Genomic DNA, 20,943 nt, shown 5'->3' with positions numbered 1-20,943 from the left:
ATAAATAAGGTTTTCAACCTGCATCTTTTACTGTACTTATACTGCACATCACCGTAACACTCTATTCAGGGAATGTCATAATGTGGGAATAGTGTTCCAACAATGTAACATGGCAGTGGCAGCATGATGCTGTGGGGACGGGCTTCTTTAGCCAAGACAGGGAAGCTGTTCAGAGTTGAAGAGAAGGAAGGAAGGAGTTAAATGCAGGACATTAAGGTTTTTTCCACCATAAGAACCGGTTTGAGTTCCTTTGAACTTTACAGTTCATGCAGAAAAACCACGAGTTCTGCGGTGCCCGAGTTAACCCAGAATTCACTTCCTGGAACGTCTTTTTGTTAGTGGAAACAGGCATCACTGGTTTGAAATCACGTTCAGGAATCGAAACTGGCTTCGAACTGCGTTGGTGGAAAAGGAGGCATTAGAGGCTGCAAAAGACTTGAGACCAGGGCAGGGGTTTTACTTCCTGCAGACATGACTCAGCATTCAGCCAGAAATATAATGGTTTAGATCAGCAAATGTTCATGTGCCACAATGGTTTAGTCAAAGTCCAATGAACATAACAAAATGACAAACACATCAAAGGGTAAGAATACTTTTGTAAGGCATGTTTATAAAAATTTTAACTACAGTTCATGCAGACAATATACAGTTGTCATTGCAATCTTGCCCTTCGGGTACCTTGGATCTCTCCTCTTTGTTGGCAAACTCTCCGCTCCACAGGATGCAATGCTCCAGTGTGACAAGCAGGAAGCAGTCTCCGCTGTTCAGTGAACGCACACAGGGTTCAACCAGACGTACCTGGACCTGCCGCCTTCCTGTCAAGAGTCCAGCAGGGGGGTCAAAATACACTCCAACAGATCAACAAAAAAGAAGCTAACAAATCACTAAAATCTTTCATTACCTTTAATGTGAATAAGCATCAGGTTGCTAAACGGAGGGAAAGACTTGGTTATCTCCTTATCTGAAGATGTGACAGGACATGAATTTGGTGAGGAGGAGTTCTTACAATCTGTGGACAGATAAGATCACACATGATGAAGCAGCTGAGCTGAAGAAAGGACTAATAGGTAATAAGAAAATGTACTCACTTTTTTCTGCTTGCCCCTCTCCTCAGCAGCATTGTTGTCCCTGTCCCCCATGTAGTCCTGCCGGATGTCCTCTCTAGCTGCCAGAGCCCTCAGGGGGTTCCTGGAGCCCTGAGTCCGACGGGACGGACGCACTGCACTGCCTGTCTGTGCTCTGCGACGGCTGAGCTGAGTCTGCACACAAATACATGATGATCACACACGATCAAGAGTAAAATCTCTGAGTTCAAATAATCAAATTACCTAAATAAAGACAATATACAAACAGTGACCACTTAGACTAGTTTTCATTAAAAGTGCATCAAAATTTAACAGCAACTTTATATTATCTTTGCTGGAATAATAGTTTTCAATTATCTTTAGATGTCTGAACATATTTATAAGTCACCAACAGATGGCGCTGTCACAGCAAAAACAGATAAAAGTTGTTTGCAAAATGTATAATACTGATTTAATCAAAGGGAAATTGTTCAGTGCATAAGAATCAGTGATATAATTTCACCAGCTTTATTTCAACTTTTTGCTTAATTGCTTTTTAAAGTACCTTTTTGTTTCATGTTCGTATCTAATTCTACTCCACTTTCAGAGCGAAATACTGTGTTTAAGATTATTTACAAGGCAGCTTTAGCTTTCAGATTGGGATAGTTAAACAAAAAGCTCAAGATCATCAGTGGTATTATTTTATTTATTTTTGTCCATGGAGGTTTATTATCGGAATGTCTGCCATATCAAAGGCTGGAAAACTAACAGCAGTGATGGTATTTATCAGCATTTTCAAAATAGACAGAAAAATGTAATCTCTTAAGCAATATGAAAACCAAATCATTTCAGTTGAATCAAAAACAGTTCAAATTGAACTTTATCAACAACAGTAAATTCCTGTTTTTGGTGACAAAAAATCCAATGAATGAATGCAAATGTGGGAATCAACCCCATAACAAAAACAGAAGGCCTAATGAAGATGCTAGCTGTAGCTTGTAAGAGGTTGTCATTATTCACAGTGGAACAAGTCGAGCAGCGGGGGCTGAAAGGCCACTCAGACAGGAAGAATTACCGTACTCCAAAAGCAACATAAAAAACCAGATTACTGTTTGCAAATGCACAAAGAGCTAATGTCCTTGTGGTCTAAAGAAGCTAAAATTTACACTTCTGGCAATAATAGCAATTTTTTGATTTGGAGGAAAAAAGACGAAGGAAGCTTGCAAGCCTGGGAACACAATCCCAACTGTGAAGTACGATGGTGGCAGCATCATGTTGTGAGGTGTATTTTTAAATAATTCTGGCAATATAGCAATTAATCCCATTACATTTTCCCATTTTTATAATAATATATTTAGTATAAAGTGTCTTATTTCTCCCAGGGCAACTACTTTACTTAAACAGTTCTTTATAGTACTGTTAAGTTTGTTAAGGAAGTTTTTATCTCGACCTTAAACAACTGGTTGGCAAAAATCTAATAATTAAAAATAAAATTAAACAACTGAGCCCAAGTGTCCACAAAATTATTTACAATTGCTTTTTTTATTATTAAAGTTTTTTGTTTTTTTTAAATAAATTACTTTTATATGTGTCATGGTCTTAAACAGTGAAGCCTCAATAATTTTGGATAAGTTTGGAATAAATTAGAAGTTTGTCATATGGCTCCACAAAACAGGACATAACTGCCACAAAGATCAAGATTTACACTTGACCTAACCTGTAACATCCTGTTAAAGGTATTTGCAGTGCATACATTACTTTAGGAAACATAAAATGTTTTTCATTAATTATTTGTATTTCCATAGTCTTTGCTTTTGCAAATATGCCCCATGATCCCACCACCAAAAACTTCTTTATATTTTTCAAAAGATTATAAGGGTTACTTAGGGTAATTTTAGACCAAAACCAAGCATGGAAACTAGACCAGATCAAAAGAAATGGTACCTAAAGCTACCTGTTGCTGTCTTTATACCACCTTAACCTTAATGTGGAGTAATCACTATACTCACATGGGTGTGCTGCTTTGGCAGTGGATGGCAAGGTCCTGCTCCCTCTCTGTAGCAGCAACACCGCCACAAGATGTGGGGCCGCCACAGAGAGGAGGCAACTGACTCCCACCAAAACATTCGTCTGACATCTTGATACTATCAACAGGTGCCTCTTCTTGAGCCGGGTCTATGTGTGAGACACTGTCTGGAGCAGCAGTAGACAAAGACATACAAGTTAAGGAAAGCATTTAGTGAATCAAAACTGGCTCAGTGTTTGAACAGCTGATCCAGCTCTGACCTGTGAAAGCATCACTGGAGTCCATCTTCTTATTAGAAATTTCTCTTCTGTCTGTTTCAGCAGGAGATCCTAGACCCAAATGTTGCAAGCACAGAAATGTTAAATTAAAGAGACAAACCCAGATCAAATTTACAGGAACAAAAACTCACCCCTCTTGATACCGATTGAAGCTTCCTGCTCATCACTTTGCTGTTGTGTTGTCCTCTCTTCTGCTTCTTCCTTCTGAAGCTCACTCTCAGCTTCTTTAACCTGCTTAGCAACGCACACAGATTTATTAAGATGCAGATAATTACTATATATACAGGTCCTTCTCAAAATATTAGCATATTGTGATAAAGTTCATTATTTTCCATAATGTCATGATGAAAATTTAACATTCATATATTTTAGATTCATTGCACACTAACTGAAATATTTCAGGTCTTTTATTGTCTTAATACGGATGATTTTGGCATACAGCTCATGAAAACCCAAAATTCCTATCTCACAAAATTAGCATATCATTACAAGGGTCTCTAAACGAGCTATGAACCTAATCATCTGAATCAATGAGTTAACTCTAAACACCTGCAAAAGATTCCTGAGGCCTTTAAAACTCCCAGCCTGGTTCATCACTCAAAACCCCAATCATGGGTAAGACTGCCGACCTGACTGCTGTCCAGAAGGCCACTATTGACACCCTCAAGCAAGAGGGTAAGACACAGAAAGACATTTCTGAACGAATAGGCTGTTCCCAGAGTGCTGTATCAAGGCACCTCAGTGGGAAGTCTGCGGGAAGGAAAAAGTGTGGCAGAAAACGCTGCACAACGAGAAGAGGTGACCGGACCCTGAGGAAGATTGTGGAGAAGGGCTGATTCCAGACCTTGGGGGACCTGCGGAAGCAGTGGACTGAGTCTGGAGTAGAAACATCCAGAGCCACCGTGCACAGGCGTGTGCAGGAAATGGGCTACAGGTGCCGCATTCCCCAGGTCAAGCCACTTTTGAACCAGAAACCGCAGCAGAAGCGCCTGACCAGGGCTACAGAGAAGCAGCACTGGACTGTTGCTCAGTGGTCCAAAGTACTTTTTTTGGATGAAAGCAAATTCTGCATGTCATTCGGAAATCAAGGTGCCAGAGTCTGGAGGAAGACTGGGGAGAAGGAAATGCCAAAATGCCAGAAGTCCAGTGTCAAGTACCCACAGTCAGTGATGGTCTGGGGTGCTGTGTCAGCTGCTGGTGTTGGTCCACTGTGTTTTATCAAGGGCAGGGTCAATGCAGCTAGCTATCAGGAGATTTTGGAGCACTTCATGCTTCCATCTGCTGAAAAGCTTTATGGAGATGAAGATTTCATTTTTCAGCACGACCTGGCACCTGCTCACAGTGCCAAAACCACTGGTAAATGGTTTACTGGCCATGGTATCACTGTGCTCAATTGGCCTGCCAACTCTCCTGACCTGAACCCCATAGAGAATCTGTGGGATATTGTGAAGAGAACGTTGAGAGACTCAAGACCCAACACTCTGGATGAGCTAAAGGCCGCTATCGAAGCATCCTGGGCCTCCATAAGACCTCAGCAGTGCCACAGGCTGATTGCCTCCATGCCACGCCGCATTGAAGCAGTCATTTCTGCAAAAGGATTCCCGACCAAGTATTGAGTGCATAACTGTACATGATTATTTGAAGGTTGACGTTTTTTGTATTAAAAACACTTTTCTTTTATTGGTCGGATGAAATATGCTAATTTTGTGAGATAGAAATTTTGGGTTTTCATGAGCTGTATGCCAAAATCATCCGTATTAAGACAATAAAAGACCTGAAATATTTCAGTTAGTGTGCAATGAATCTAAAATATATGTATGTTAAATTTTCATCATGACATTATGGAAAATAATGAACTTTATCACAATATGCTAATATTTTGAGAAGGACCTGTATACAAGGGTTGAACAATGAAACTGAAACACCTGGTTTTAGACCACAATAATTTATTAGTATGGTGTAGGGCCTCCTTTTGCGGCCAATACAGCATCAATTCGTCTTGGGAATGACATATACAAGTCCTGCACAGTGGTCAGAGGGATTTTAAGCCATTCTTCTTGCAGGATAGTGGCCAGGTCACTACGTGATACTGGTGGAGGAAAACGTTTCCTGACTCGCTCCTCCAAAACACCCCAATGTGGCTCAATAATATTTAGATCTGGTGACTGTGCAGGCCATGGGAGATGTTCAACTTCACTTTCATGTTCATCAAACCAATCTTTCACCAGTCTTGCTGTGTGTATTGGTGCATTGTCATCCTGATACATGGCACCGCCTTCAAGATACAATGTTTGAACCATTGGATGCACATGGTCCTCAAGAATGGTTCGGTAGTCCTTGGCAGTGACGCGCCCATCTAGCACAAGTATTGGGCCAAGGGAAAGCCATGATATGGCAGCCCAAACCATCACTGATCCACCCCCATGCTTCACTCTGGGCATGCAACAGTCTGGGTGGTACGCTTCTTTGGGGCTTCACACCTGTTTTCCCACACCGTAACTCTCCCGGATGTGGGGAAAACAGTAAAGGTGGACTCATCAGAGAACAATACATGTTTCACATTGTCCACAGCCCAAGATTTGCGCTCCTTGCACCATTGAAACCGACGTTTGGCATTGGCATGAGTGACCAAAGGTTTGGCTATAGCAGCCCGGCCGTGTATATTGACCCTGTGGAGCTCCCGACGGACAGTTCTGGTGGAAACAGGAAAGTTGAGGTGAACATTTAATTCTGCCGTGATTTGGGCAGCCGTGGTTTTATGTTTATTGGATACAATCCGGGTTAGCACCCGAACATCCCTTTCAGACAGCTTCCTCTTGCGTCCACAGTTAATCCTGTTGGATGTGGTTCGTCCTTCTTGGTGGTATGCTGACATTACCCTGGATACCGTGGCTCTTGATACATCACAAAGACTTGCTGTCTTGGTCACAGATGCACCAGCAAGACATGCACCAACAATTTGTCCTCTTTTGAACTTTGGTATGTCACCCATAAAGTTGAGTGCATTTCAATATTTTGAGCAAAACTGTGCTCTTACCCTGCTAATTGAACCTTCACACTCTGCTCTTACTGGTGCAATGTGCAATCAATGAAGACTATATATATATATATATATCACCTTCTGTCTCCACTGGGGCTGGATCGGGCTCTTTGTAGGAGGGGAGACTACTTGGGCCTCAAAGCACATATTGGTCTGAGGATGAAGAGAAAAGAAAACAACATTCAGAGACATTCATGATCCAGATGAATGTAAGCTAATGACTCAAAGTCACCCAACAAATATTTAAGGTACAAGATGTATAGAATTCACATGGAGGAGAGCTGTCCATTGCAATGCTTCAACAGCAGCAAGTTTGTACAACACATTTTACGTTTATTATCTAAGGATTTAAAGCTACATTTGTAATACTGCTTTGGGATTACAAACTGACTTCAAGGCTGAAACTATGAGGGTAAAATAAGATCCCCAAGAAGAAGCACAACATTGGATAAAGAAAATGCTCTTTTGGTGACAGACAGACAATCTTACAAAGCTACTCGCATGCGTCCAAAAGTGTGAAAACCACTAATTTCCAAAAGTGTGAAAACCACTAATTTCCAATATTCATACAGAGGAACATCTCCTAAAATAGCAATACCTATCTTGAGTGGGTCTCTTAAAGGTGGGAAGACATTTTTTTTTTTTTTTCTTTTTTTTTCTCTCCCTTTCATTTCTTCTGTAAAAAAAATATTCATTCTATGCATCACTCTATATGACTAAATTAAGCAAAAAAATACACTGAAAAGAATACCTATCTGTGCAGTTAACCCACATTTAAATAAGGTATTATGTAGGCATTCAGTAGAAAATCTATACTTGTATGTATGTAATAAACAGCCAGGGCAAGTGGTGTCAAATTCTGGAAGAGCAGTGCTGTTCTGGACAGGCAGACCACAAGTATTTCTATTTCTTTGATCACCTGGGTGTGTTTCCTGTTGAATCAAAGACATCTGCAATGCACTAAAAAGATGCTCATTTTGTTGGACATGTTTGACTCTGCATGTATTTAGTGCACACCCTGCTCCTTGTATTCAGTGTGGAAAAGAAGCAGCTGGAGCGTGCAAAATGTGCAAACGATGAAGTAAACTGCAAAGCTTTGTGAATTTAGCAGAGTTGGGCTTTCAGAGTGAGTTAAACTTCACGCTTTAGCTGCAACAATCACATTTATCTGAATGTGTGCGCCTTCAAAAACGTTCCACTGCATACTGAACACTCCAAATCATGACAAGCAGCATTTAAGGTCCCATGCACCAGGTCACGCAGTTACTTGATTAAAACACATGATATATTGGGGTGTATTGATAGCATAGACAGAGGCAAAGACAGGTTCCTGGGAGAGAAGAGAGAGTGGCAAGCTAAACCTGCTTCATTCAAGCTATATTTCGTTATGAGGATGAAGCGTTTCGAATCATATTGTAAAGCTTTACCCAGCACTGAGGTGTCTCACAAACAGGGCTTTCTGATTGGTCCTACATAAGAAAAACAAAAGAGGAAAATGATGTAAAGAATTAACATAACCATAAAAGAGTAACAAAAACAAACACAGTAAATATCGTTGATACATGTAACGCGGGTGTGTTGCTGCAGAAGAGATCTTTAGGTCATTAAGAGGGTAAAATTTAACTGGCACATTATAAGTCTGTTTGCATTCCACATTCCCACCAGCTGGTATAAAACGCATAACTGGTCTGAATATGCCTCCCAGTAACATGAGTCTGATCTCAAAATATTAAACACATACCAAATGCTTGTGCTGAGAGATGCTATATCTGGTTTCAGTGGCACGGATAATGGCCCCATCTAACTGCAGGTTGAGTCTCAAAATTTAAAGCCATCTGGAAAAGTGAACCCACTAACCTCTAACACAGCAAGCAAAATATTCAAATGAAATTGATGCAAAAATTTATCACATAAGCAGTACACTAGGTTTAAATGCTTTACCCATGGTAAAGAACGATGCTCTGCAGAATCTAAGACTAGATTTATTTTCACATGTGTATTTCCTTGAGATTTGGTGTATAACCCACACCAAGTAGTGAATTATGGTAAACTGGAAGGAAAAGGATGTGTGGTTTTCCACTTTTTAACAAATATAAGTCTGAAAAGTATACCATGCATTTGTAACCAGCTTCTGATACCCATAAATAAAATCTAATCTGTAAAAATACAAGTATAAATACAGCTACCTACCAAGACATGCCATCCACCTAAACTGACAGGCTGGTCAAGGAGCGCATTAACCTGAGAAGCAGCCATGAGGCCCATGGGAACTGTGGAGGAGCTGCAGAAATCTTTAGCTCAGGTGGAAGACTTTTTTGAAAGAAATGGAAGAAGAAAGCCATGGTTGAAAGACAGCCATGAAAAGTCATCTCCTCAGAGAAACATGGTGGCGGCATCATGCTTTGGGGATGCTTTTCCTCAGCAGAGGCAGGGAAGCTGGTCCGAGGAGACTGGAATATGAAGGGTTGTACAAAGTCTCCAGTCACTGATACAAACACATGCTGCAATTTTCTGTTGGACCACTTGTTTGCTGACCATTTGCACGTTGCTGGACGCTACCAGGCCTTCCGGCATTTTCGGCCATTTTGTACCGCAGGATAGTCTGTCCTACAAATCCCAGCGGCCACTGCGGCTGATAAGACGGGGCGTCCCAGTTCCGATGCCCCACTGAACCATATAAACGGACTATGAGACTGCCCACACTTTGCTTCACGTTGGAGACCGGACCAACATCTCATTCTGGAGAAGAGGTCCCCACGTGGATTTCATTTATTCTCCTTGTTGGCTAACAGAAAAGAAAAATTCATGAAAGATGTTTATGGAATAAGAAGGCCAGAAATTTCACTTTGCCGATTGAAGACGTGAGTTTAACACGTAACAGAAGAAAAAAAGCCTCACAGTGGTTTCAAGGAGACGGATTGCCACCTTGTTTGTTCCAGTCAACTGCTGACGGTCAGATCATATTTTTCCCTTTTGCCAAGGAGGCCAAAGGACAGAAATTGAACATTTCTTGGAGTTTAACTGCAGATGCGCAGAAAGTCTTCACCCCTTTTCTCTCTCACTCGCTGCCCCAGAAGGAAGACTTCAACAAGTAAAATCCACCCTTTTATTTTCATTTCTTTATTAGGAATAGCTTGGGCAGGGTAGAGGAGGGTTTTAGTGCGATGTAGAATCGCCACTTAGTGTGAAATGATGTTCTGAATTGTATGTGCATGCCATTGTTCTTTTGAAACGTGATTACTGTTGTTTTCTGAGGCCGCCGAGTCCAGCAAGATTGTGCTTTCACCGTGTGAACAGCTGAGAGCAGGTGCGCTGTGAAACTGGACCGCTATAATAACCTTATGGTGAAAATCAACCATTTTCTTTGTCTTCAACTTCATGTTTTATGAGTTGCTGCCAAAAGTTTTATAACCCTTTGTGTTCTCGAACATCCCCAGCGGCGGGGGATGTTTTATGGCTCACCGTAACTAAGCTATACTTTCTGGCGGGCCGCTTCCCAAAACTCCGTTCAACACCATATTCCTTTGTCATATTATCACCTTTGCCATAACTGCTGGTTTGATTCCATACACACCCACTGCTGTTTTGTTTTATTTTGTTTAGTGAGATATATTTTTTTCCTTCTGAGTAGAACTTTGCATGTTTGATTAGGTGAAGATTATTGAATCGGAATAGCGAGGGAGATCAGGCTGTTGATTTAATAAATATTCACATAGATAAGAGAAGGCGTTTTGTGTTTATTGTGTGCAAGAGTGATTCGTCAGTCAAAATAAGGTTAAAAGTTCCCCATGTTTCGGTAGAAACAGTTGATTAAACAGTGACATCTCTGGTAATAGTTATCAATTATTACGGAGTATTTAACGGTTGTAATTATCAAAGGCGTTGAGCCACAATTACAACATCAGAAGACATCCCTGGTTTCGATTCATAAATGAGGATTTTTGGTTAAGAAATCTTTTTTTTTAAATATGATTTTTAATTATAATTATTGATAAATATTAATTAATCAATAATCATAATCCCAACATTTCAAACATTTATAATTGAACATTATTTGAAAACCATGTATCGGTTAATCACAGGAAATCCCAATAAAATACACCAAAGTTTGTGGCTGTAACATGAAAAAAATCAAGGGGTGTAATAACTTGTGCGTGATGCTGTATTTCTCCATAAAGAGATATTTTGGTAATTTTTGGAGATAAAACATGTTGTGTTGAATTTTTTACTTTTCTATTTGGCCTGGTGGGTCCAGAAAATGTTTTTAGATGTCATAAACTAAAACAGTTTTAAAACATATTTGGGCTGTTATTTCAAACAAAATTCTTAATTGATAAATGTTTGCAGTGATGCGGGGACATAAATTCATCTCTATTTCTCACCCCTGCTTCTTCCTGTAGTTTAGGCAAGCAAACTCCGACAGAGACCGAAACTGTTGGTTTGGGCTTGTCTTCTTCAACACTCTGCTCTTCAGCTTGTGTTCTAAACAAATCACAATATAATTCAAATAAAAAAGTTGTTTGCTATCTGTGTTTTTATATCAGAACCATTATTAGGTAATAATATTGCATGTGACATCTATAAAGAACAACAGCTCATATGACTCATTCAACTTGCCCAGTAACATCTGAGCTGTTTGAAGCTGAGGAAATGATCTCCTGTGGTGAGCTCTGAGAAGGCCACTCCTCCTGAGGAGCATCCTGCTCTGACAGGACTTGTGTTGGAGTCTCCCTCCTGTTTCGAGCTCTCTGCCTCCAGGGAGCTACTTTGACAGAACTACGCTCCACTTCTGATGTCTCTCTCTGTGATTCCAGCCTCTCAACTCCTTCTATCCTCCCAAACATCTCTGCATCTGTGCAGTCTTCACCATTCTGTTGCTGGTTTTGTGGCAGTTCCCGACCTTCGTTCTCGCTCCACTCTGAGCCTTCAGGCCGTCTCTTCTTCAGGATCCCCTTCAAGCACGGGTCAGAATTGTACTCCTGTGAGCCCTGGTGTTTTGATTCAGGTTCTGAAAGTTCAGATTTTGGTTGTATAAGGAGCACCTCGCTGGGTTTTAGATTAACAAACGAGGCCTGCTGTCTGTCGTACAGATTAGGGGACAAACTGAAGGCAGGAAGCTGAATGGGGCCTTTCTGAAGCTGCAGAGAAACATGAAATGAACATACAAAAGTCAAATAGACACAAAGCAGAGATCATGAATGTCATTTCTGAGTTTACCTTTGACTCCATTTTTATTTTTTTCCCTTACCAGATTGACTTCGTCTACTGTGATGGGCTGGATACGGTACCGAGCTCCTTTTTGCTTTCGCCTCTCTGGGGGTCCGCCGGTGGGGCTGGCCCCATTCTTTCCATGTACAGACAGTCTGTTAAAGAGGGCCAGCTTGTCTTTCATGCTCATCTTGCAGCTTTCACCTCCGTCCCCCACTGATTCAACCTGCCCAGACCGGATATCTGCTGATGGAGGAGTGCTGCAAATGTAACAAAATAAGCATCAAACATGCAGAACTGTCATAAGAATATTTATTATTTTTAAGACCTATAAAGTATTGAAAACACATTGGTGTGTACTCCATGTTCCTTCACCGCCTTTATCACACACAGTGTGGTTTATTTTTAGTGAATCCACCACACTCCATACAGCAGCTGGTGATACAACTGTAGAGCTAAAAAAGATCTGCAGTTTGATTTTGCCCAAGTAACTTATGAATGACTGCATGAACTAGATTTACATCTGTATTAAAAATGTACATTGTACAGTTAAGAGCAAAGCAAAGAAGCTATATAGCACCATGTTTGTAGAAAAGCCCAATACAGCATTTCAGCACAAAGACCCAACCAATACCAGTGTCAGTCACTGACATCCATCCACCTCTATTCCACCTCTGAGCTGCCAAGCGAGGTAGTCACAGCTCTGCATCAGCTGATTTATGAAAGAATTATGTAAGGTTTAGCCAATTAGGATTAATCTTGACGCCAGAGATTGTGAAGTAGTTATGGCAGGCAATCTGTGCGACTGCCACCCCAACAGATTTCAGGCTGGGATCATCGTGGAGCAGAACAGATCAATGGTACTGGTACTGCCAGAACAGTTCTTTCAAGTAGCAGTGGCATCAAACGCCACAGCACACCGCCCTGATGCATTTTACCTTTTAGAACGGGAGATGTCTGTCACACATTTTATGCATAATGAGTTGAACTCCACCCAGTGAATACTTTGGTTCCATGATGCTGGCTTGAGTTTTAAAAGCTCACGTCTGCAAGACGTGGCCAGTGTGATCTGGGATAAATGAATGTCAAAAGGCAGCTCAGAGAGGAGGCTGTCTTTGCGGCTTTATTGGGGAAGTGTTTTGTGAAAGAGGGTATTAAATCAACCATGATCTCCTCTGCATACTAACATACTGAAGAGTAAAACTAAGGTCTCTAGGCCAACCACTAAAACATTGCCCAACCTCGGTGATGCAAGGGGGCTGGAATTACACCCAACAGAATAGCAAGTTCATCACAGAAAGACTGTAAAAGGAAAAGAATCGAGGTGATGCAGTGGCCCATTGAAAGTCCAAACTTCAGCCTGATTGAAATGATGCGTGGGAACATTAAAAAAGCTGTGCAGGAACCAATGCCTGCAACAACAATGTGCTGAAGCGAGCTTGTGTAGCAGAGTGGGCCAAATTCCCTCCACAGCAAAAGACAGACTGAAAGAAAATGATTACTTTAGGATTTTGCTGCTAAAGTTGGTTCTAAAAGCTATTGACTCATGGCGGTTACTTAGTATTTCCACTGACTGTGTGTTGATTTTTGCAAACCAGCTGCACCAGTATTAAGGAGTTAATAAGTATGTAAGAGTAATAAAAACACATGAGATTAGTCTTTCTTAAAAGACTAATGTCACAAATGTGCCACCTATATCCCAGAAGAAAAAACACGGCAGACCTGCTACTGTAAATATGCTCCAAAGTAGTTGTCTTAGCTTGCTAGTCCAAAAGAAATCCACCAGTGCTCCTAAGACTGCACTCTTCTGGACTGGGGTCTCCGATGTTTCTCTGGGTATCTGTAACCGTTGGAGCCATTTCTCCAGGTTGCGGGTCACTGCCCCGGGTAGTCCACAGGCACTACCTGCTCTCTCTAGCTTCTCCCTGAGCCATTGGTATTTTTCCACTTTTAGTAAAAATTTTCTTGATGTTTCCATCGTTTAAGATGGCCACATTGATCGCAACAGCTGTCCTCTGCTGCTTATTTTATCAGTCTGTATGTAAAAGTTCTACAGGATCTTAGCTCGGTTATTTTCCAGCATTTTGGGATGTGATTTCTACTTTTGTCCTAGGGGTCACCAGTTTCTGAATATACATATTTATATATGAGTTTTACAGCATTTTACTCCACGTGAATCTAGTGGCAGCTTGCTGAGGACTTGGTGGCAGCAGAAACTGAGCTTTCAGTAGCCACAATAAGGCACATGCTCATATAAAACTGTTCAGGCCTTTGGATCAGCAGTATGTCTGGAGGAGGAAAGAAAACATATGCTGAAAAGAGCACCATGCCTTCATTAAAGCATGGCAGAGACCCAGTGATGCTCTCTGGCTTCCTTGCTCCTCTTGTACTGGAAACCTGCAGCCTGTGGAGGGAAAGATGGAGTCTATCAAGAATCAGGAAATCCTGGGAGAAAATGTCATGCTGTATTCCAATATGTCAATGATCCCAAAGTTCACCAAGGGTTGGTTTCAGAAGAAGTCATGGAGGATACTAAAGTGGTAATGCCAGTCGATGGACTTGAGCTCTGTTAAAAAGCTCTGGAGGGATTTTGAATAAGAAGGTTACAGCAGGCAAACCAAGCAATATTAATGACCTGGAGGCTTTGCCTGTAAGAAGTGAGTTAAGATTTCACAGAAAAGTTGTCAGTTTTGTTTGCATATTTTGCTAATAAACCTAACTGCAGTGGGGGTTGAATGATTTTAGGTGAAACTGCTTCACAAAGTAAAACCATTTTATTATTCAGCACTGGTTTCATAGCACATCCCTACCCACCTTATTGCCACCATTTCCTCACAGGTGATTGGCTGAGTGAGAAAGCGATGGTCGTTGCCACGGCGCGTCCTCCGTTCATGAAAGCTGCTGCCTGATCGAGGCTTCAAGAGAGCAGAGGAATCGGGGGCAGATGACTTCTCCAGTTCCTCAAAAGGCAGAGAAGGTATTAATATCACCTCGTCAAGGCAGAAAAAAGATCCCAAACCTTTCCCCAAAGGTGGAACCCAAATGTAAGGTTTTAGCAAGAAGGCTTGAACTTCTGAACACCCTAAAGATGACGAGTGGTCTTGGTCAATAGTCCAGAACTTATAAATCATCTACAGCAGATCTTCAAGAAATAGGAAAAACAATTTGAAACAGAAACTAAGAGTTGCATTTTTCTTCAGTTTTAAAAAAACTCCAGGAAGCCTGAACTGATTAAGAGTGTTTAAAAATTAGAAAAGAGCCTGGTTACGCGGTAGAAAATTTTAAATAAATGCGAGATGACTCAATACTTTGCAATGTCCCGTATTTATGTAAGAAGGCAGGCAAAGTGGCACTATAACTAGCGGATAAAGCATCTTGGCAGCTTACGTCCAACAGGTCACGGTGTAACCAGAGACTTGCATGTATCAGTTTCCCTGCTGCCAGTCTCTACAGAGCAGCAGGCTAATTATACCACAGCTGCTGGTTGTTATTGGCACTACAGGGTCTGGCACATTTTCACCTGAGTCACTGGGACTAAAACTGAAACGTTTCAGCTTCTGGGTAAAAAAGAAATATCAAGGCTGATCCATATTACCACCACATGATCAGGCTGTTCTGCATGATCAGAAAAGTGTCTCTAAGACTGTTCGAAGCACAGGTCAGGAAACTGTTCTTTTGACTTTCTGTCTATTTCTCAGCAGGCATAACAACTCCATTACATCAGTACTGCATTAGCACTTGTTAAGTTTAGGTTAGAGTAGCTTCCTTAAGGAAATAAACTGATTGAGAGTAGCAACGAGGTTCCTGTTTCAGAGCACAGACTTACTTTAAACAGAGACATCTTGGCTGCCACGCTCATTTTGGATCTATCATCTGTTTTCACATCCACTGGAAAGGAGAATTTGGAAATTATCAAGGTGTGAATGTGGAGGGAAAGCATTGCAACTCAACACACTTAAATTATTGCTACATACAGGTCCTTCTCAAAATATTAGCATATTGTGATAAAGTTAATTATTTTCCATAATGTCATGATGAAAATTTAACATTCATATATTTTAGATTCATTGCACACTAACTGAAATATTTCAGGTCTTTTATTGTCTTAATACGGATGATTTTGGCATACAGCTCATGAAAACCCAAAATTCCTATCTCACAAAATTAGCATATTTCATCCGACCAATAAAAGAAAAGTGTTTTTAATACAAAAAACGTCAACCTTCAAATAATCATGTACAGTTATGCACTCAATACTTGGTCGGGAATCCTTTTGCAGAAATGACTGCTTCAATGCGGCGTGGCATGGAGGCAATCAGCCTGTGGCACTGCTGAGGTCTTATGGAGGCCCAGGATGCTTCGATAGCGGCCTTTAGCTCATCTAGAGTGTTGGGTCTTGAGTCTCTCAACGTTCTCTTCACAATATCCCACAGATTCTCTATGGGGTTCAGGTCAGGAGAGTTGGCAGGCCAATTGAGCACAGTGATACCATGGTCAGTAAACCATTTACCAGTGGTTTTGGCACTGTGAGCAGGTGCCACGTCGTGCTGAAAAATGAAATCTTCATCTCCTTAAAGCTTTTCAGCAGATGGAAGCATGAAGTGCTCCAAAATCTCCTGATAGCTAGCTGCATTGACCATGCCCTTGATAAAACACAGTGGACCAACACCAGCAGCTGACACGGCACCCCAGACCATCACTGACTGTGGGTACTTGACACTGGACTTCTGGCATTTTGGCATTTCCTTCTCCCCAGTCTTCCTCCAGACTCTGGCACCTTGATTTCCGAATGACATGCAGAATTTGCTTTCATCCAAAAAAAGTACTTTGGACCACTGAGCAACAGTCCAGTGCTGCTTCTCTGTAGCCCAGGTCTGGGGAATGCGGCACCTGTAGCCCATTTCCTGCACACGCCTGTGCACGGTGGCTCTGGATGTTTCTACTCCAGACTCAGTCCACTGCTTCCGCAGGTCCCCCAAGGTCTGGAATCGGCCCTTCTCCACAATCTTCCTCAGGGTCCGGTCACCTCTTCTCGTTGTGCAGCGTTTTCTGCCACACTTTTTCCTTCCCACAGACTTCCCACTGAGGTGCCTTGATACAGCACTCTGTATTCGTTCAGAAATGTCTTTCTGTGTCTTACCCTCTTGCTTGAGGGTGTCAATAGTGGCCTTCTGGACAGCAGTCAGGTCGGCAGTCTTACCCATGATTGGGGTTTTGAGTGATGAACCAGGCTGGGAGTTTTAAAGGCCTCAGGAATCATTTGCAGGTGTTTAGAGTTAACTCATTGATTCAGATGATTAGGTTCATAGCTCGTTTAGAGACCCTTTTAATGATATGCTAATTTTGTGAGATAGGAATTTTGGGTTTTCATGAGCTGTATGCCAAAATCATCCGTATTAAGACAATAAAGGCCTGAAATATTTCAGTTAGTGTGCAATGAATCTAAAATATATGAATGTAAAATTTTCATCATGACATTATGGAAAATAATGAACTTTATCACAATATGCTAATATTTTGAGAAGGACCTGTATAAACAAAAATAGAACCGCTAGTGACTATTCTTTTTGAAAGAGATTGAGATAAATGGAGAACTGGTACATGGTTTAGGTATTACCACTTTATGCTCATTTTGCTTTATTTGATGGTATTTGTTCATTTTCTGCAGGAATAAAAATAAACTTTTTATTTTTGGTTAAAAAGACATCCAAATTTCTCTAATGGTTTACTTTAAACGGATAATTCAATAAAATAATCCAGTAAAATAATCCAAAATGCCAACAATTTTGAGCTACGGTATTCTGCAAAAATATCTACATGAACCTTTCAACATTTTGTCAGAACAAATATCAGTGTATTTTATTTAGATCAACACAAAGTAGCATATAACTGTAAAGTACAAGAAAAGGGTTTTCAAAATGTGTAACTAGTAAAAAAAACTGAAACATCTAACATGCATTTGTAATCAACCCTCTTTACTTTGATAACTAAATAAACTCCAGTACAACCAAATGTCTTCAGAGGTCACCTAATTAGTACCTAGATACCACTAATGTGTAAATTAATCTTGGTTGAAATGCAGCTGTTCTGGGAAGGCCTCAGAACCAATCATCCACCGAAAACCGGCAGGTCAGGCAAGGAACCCCTTAAGAGAAGCAGCCAAGAGGCCAGTGGTAACTCTGGAGGAGGTGCTGAGATCCACTGCCTAGGTGTGAGAAACTGTTGACAGAAAATGAACAAGAACAAGAAGAAGACCGTTGTTGAATGAAAGGCATAAAAAGTCCTTGTAATGTATAGTGAACAGCAAACATGGAAGGAGGTGCTTTGATCAGATGAGAAAGAACAGCTCAAAATATCAGTCTCTAGATGTCAGCGGTAGTAGAGGTATGCTTCATAAAATGTCCTTCTGTAATTGCAGCAGAAGGTGGTTAGTATTGACTCATAGGGGCTGAATACAAACACAAGTTACAGTTTTTAGATTTTTATTTGTGAAAAACTTTAAAAACTACATTTAATTTCCCTCCCACTTAACATTCGGCATTTATTTGTGTTGGTCAGTCACATAAAATCCAATAAAATAGACAAATTAACAGTTTTTTCTGTAGTGTACATTATCATTTTCAAAAATATATGTATATTTAAATATACATATATTTGTCAGTAGAATAGTTTTGTCTGAAAAGATTTTGTTCACACAACTTCACACCACCTTAGATGAAATACAGTAGGAAATAGTCCGATACATAAACTGTATGTGCAATAAAAGGTACCCGTTTATGGTGTGTTTTACTAGAGGACTAAACCACTGAAAGGCTCGTCTGTGTATAGACTTGTAATCTTTTTCTGCTGAGGTCAAATAAGAATAGAAGTGACTTTGTATCAAGCCCACATAGTTTCTCAGTCATAAACCTATCATCACTCACCAAATTTAATAAAGTGAGCATCCAAATATAACCTGGTTCATTTCCCAGGCAGTTACAAGAATTTATCAGCGCAACTCTGCAAGTTGGATGGACAAATACAAACTGTATTTCCTACAAAGCATGTAAAGAAAAAGCATATTCTTGCTGTAACTAAACTCTCTTTGATGTTTTGTTTCTGTGCTGAAAACATATTTTAAAAAAGTAAAGCTCTACCTTTCTTGTTGTTTTCCTCTGCATCCATGAGCCTGGAAGAAGAAACCGTAGCATGAAACATGAACATTGAGTGAGAGCTCTGTGTGTTCCTGCTCAGAACCAGCTTTATATTTATTGTAAATGTCCTTGTGCTTTCGTTTACGGACTCAGAGAATCAATATACTGTGAAATATTTGCATTCTTGATGAAACGCCACAGTTGTTCTCAGGATGAAGGACAGACTCATGCAAATCACCCATAGGTCTCTGTTTAAAGCCTCACCTAAAGGGTTATTTTTTAAACTGAAGAAAGGCTAAATATCAAATAAAAATCTGTTTAAGTTTAGACAAACAACAGAAAGTCCAAAAGAAACATGTGAGCATTGGATGATGACTAAATTGAGATTTCCGTTTGAAATATCTGAATAATATCAGTTAATTTATATGTAATTTTTATATATTTGTATTTAATGACTTCCTGTTCCCTAGTGTATAAAAATAATGCAACACAGAGGCCCTTTCTTTAAGCAACTCTTTAAAATTGGAAACATAACAGAACATGTAAGGTTGTTGATCTACAAGTCATGAAATGGCTACAAGCAAATAATTTCTCACCTGAAAGAGCATAAATTAAAAAGTCTTAAACAACTGGAACTTTGAACAAGGCTGGACTAGCACCTAAGTCTAGCTTGCTACCAAACACAGTGAGAAGGATGGTAAAGAGGTAAAAAAAAAATATCTCCCCGAAGCTAACAGAGCAGCGAAGAGCAGGCAAGTCTCCATGGCAACCATTCTGTTTAGATACCAACCAGTTGTTGTTGCCTTTTCTATCCTACCATCTCCAGCATACAGGTGTTGAGTTTGCTAACCGATAATGGCTCTTTACCTGGAACCATGCACTGGAACAAACACTCCAGGTGGTTTAACCACCTGGCTCCTTATGCTCATTGTTGAGTATGGTGGAGGATCCGTAATGCTGTGGGCCTGTTTTGTTCCAAATACCCTGGAAATATTGCCAGAATGCCTGCATTTTTCAAATACCAGGACATTTTTACTAGACAAAAAGGAATGCTTAGAGATCCCCATTTCCATATGCTTCAACCTTGTAAAATGTCAAAGGAGAATCCCTAGAACTGCCCTTTTAACAAGGTATTAATAGTAGGATTCACATTAATAGTGACACAAAATATTAAATATTAAATATCAAGTATGTATATATAGGCTAACATAAAAGCTACATTTATTTCAAAGTTTTTTTAAACAATCTTTAACAGAGTTGCTAAGAAATATGGAGGGCGACAGCAAAAGTTCCTACCCGGTGCTCTCCTCCATCTCATTGGCTGTGATTGGCTGTCCTGAAGCGCTCGCTGGTTTTGTGGCCCCCTCCTGATCCACCTGGAAGGTAACGCCTGGTCCGCCGCCGGCCTCCCTCAGAACCAACAGCCAGCTCCAAAGAGGACGTGGTTTGGCCAGCCTCAGGATCACTGGTTTCCACAAACACAGAGAAATAACGGAGAAGAAAATGCGAAGATGAAGGCATATACTCGGATAAGAGTGACTCAGTTTGGATCACGCACATGCAGGTGACCCTACAGTTTCTCCTGGCCTTCTCCGCTCTCTATCTGCTGCAGGAGGACACTCCTCAACTGGCCCACTGACACCCGAGGGTGGAGCTGTGGGGCATCGGGTCTTGGATGGACATGGTGCCCGTCCTCACTCTGGACGTTTGCAGAAGTTTGGCAACTCTGGCTAAAGGGGGGAGGGAGCAGGTTTAAATGCAGGAAAAGTGAAGGTAATTCAGAATGGCAAAGTTTTCCATCAAGTGTTGAAGTATTGCAGAGAGAGATGCACCTTCAAGAATAAACAAAGAGTCTCCTCTCAACAACACCAGGTCTCAGATCACATGCGATTTGGAGCTCTCAGTTTTTAATTAGCGGCAAAGGCCACAGAGCTACTGAGGAAGTCAGGTAGTCAACAGCAAAGGTTTACTGAATGGGTGCTGGGATTTACATTTACAACCCATTACCTGATGAAGTAGCCTATACTGTGTACATGAAGGTCTAATTACAGCAGAGTGGACAGCATTGGCCGTCCATTTGCCATCTACTCAAGCCCTTAGGATGTTTTGTCCTGGATGACTGAGAAGCTACACCAGCATAGGTCAACACACCTGCTCCCTAAACATGTGCCTGAACTATGAGGGACAGACAGAC

General features: G+C 40.9%; 1 protein-coding gene and 2 long non-coding RNA genes across 3 annotated transcripts; all 3 read right to left on the bottom strand.

Annotated features, from left to right (window-relative positions):
• Positions 1 to 7,676: 7,676 nt before the first annotated feature.
• Positions 7,677 to 10,921, bottom strand: LOC124864647. The gene is made up of 3 exons (XR_007037332.1): positions 10,791 to 10,921; positions 7,836 to 7,877; positions 7,677 to 7,738 (listed from the first exon to the last, which is right to left on the bottom strand). It is a non-coding gene; the product is annotated as an uncharacterized LOC124864647 (long non-coding RNA).
• A 91-nt stretch (positions 10,922 to 11,012) lies between these two features.
• On the bottom strand, positions 11,013 to 14,545 carry LOC124864176 (supervillin-like). The gene is made up of 3 exons (XM_047358841.1): positions 14,431 to 14,545; positions 11,657 to 11,876; positions 11,013 to 11,546 (listed from the first exon to the last, which is right to left on the bottom strand). The coding sequence occupies exons 1-3, from the start codon at positions 14,442 to 14,444 to the stop codon at positions 11,013 to 11,015; spliced, it is 768 nt and encodes a 255-aa protein (XP_047214797.1). The 5' UTR covers positions 14,445 to 14,545.
• An 8-nt stretch (positions 14,546 to 14,553) lies between these two features.
• Positions 14,554 to 20,084, bottom strand: LOC124864648. The gene is made up of 4 exons (XR_007037333.1): positions 20,046 to 20,084; positions 18,753 to 18,784; positions 15,443 to 15,504; positions 14,554 to 14,576 (listed from the first exon to the last, which is right to left on the bottom strand). It is a non-coding gene; the product is annotated as an uncharacterized LOC124864648 (long non-coding RNA).
• Positions 20,085 to 20,943: the final 859 nt, after the last annotated feature.

The sequence above is a fragment of the Girardinichthys multiradiatus genome, chromosome Y, assembly GCF_021462225.1.
Source record: "Girardinichthys multiradiatus isolate DD_20200921_A chromosome Y, DD_fGirMul_XY1, whole genome shotgun sequence".
NCBI lineage: Eukaryota > Metazoa > Chordata > Actinopteri > Cyprinodontiformes > Goodeidae > Girardinichthys > Girardinichthys multiradiatus.
Note: the sequence above shows the minus strand (reverse complement) of the source record. Positions and strands in the feature narration are given on the sequence as shown.

Bases quoted from the DNA above. Each gene is read 5' to 3' on its own strand.
- LOC124864176 (XM_047358841.1), bottom strand. The intron at 11,547-11,656 runs GTAAGGGAAAAA...GTTTCTCTGCAG, and splicing joins CAGTAGACGAAGTCAATCTG to CTTCAGAAAGGCCCCATTCA.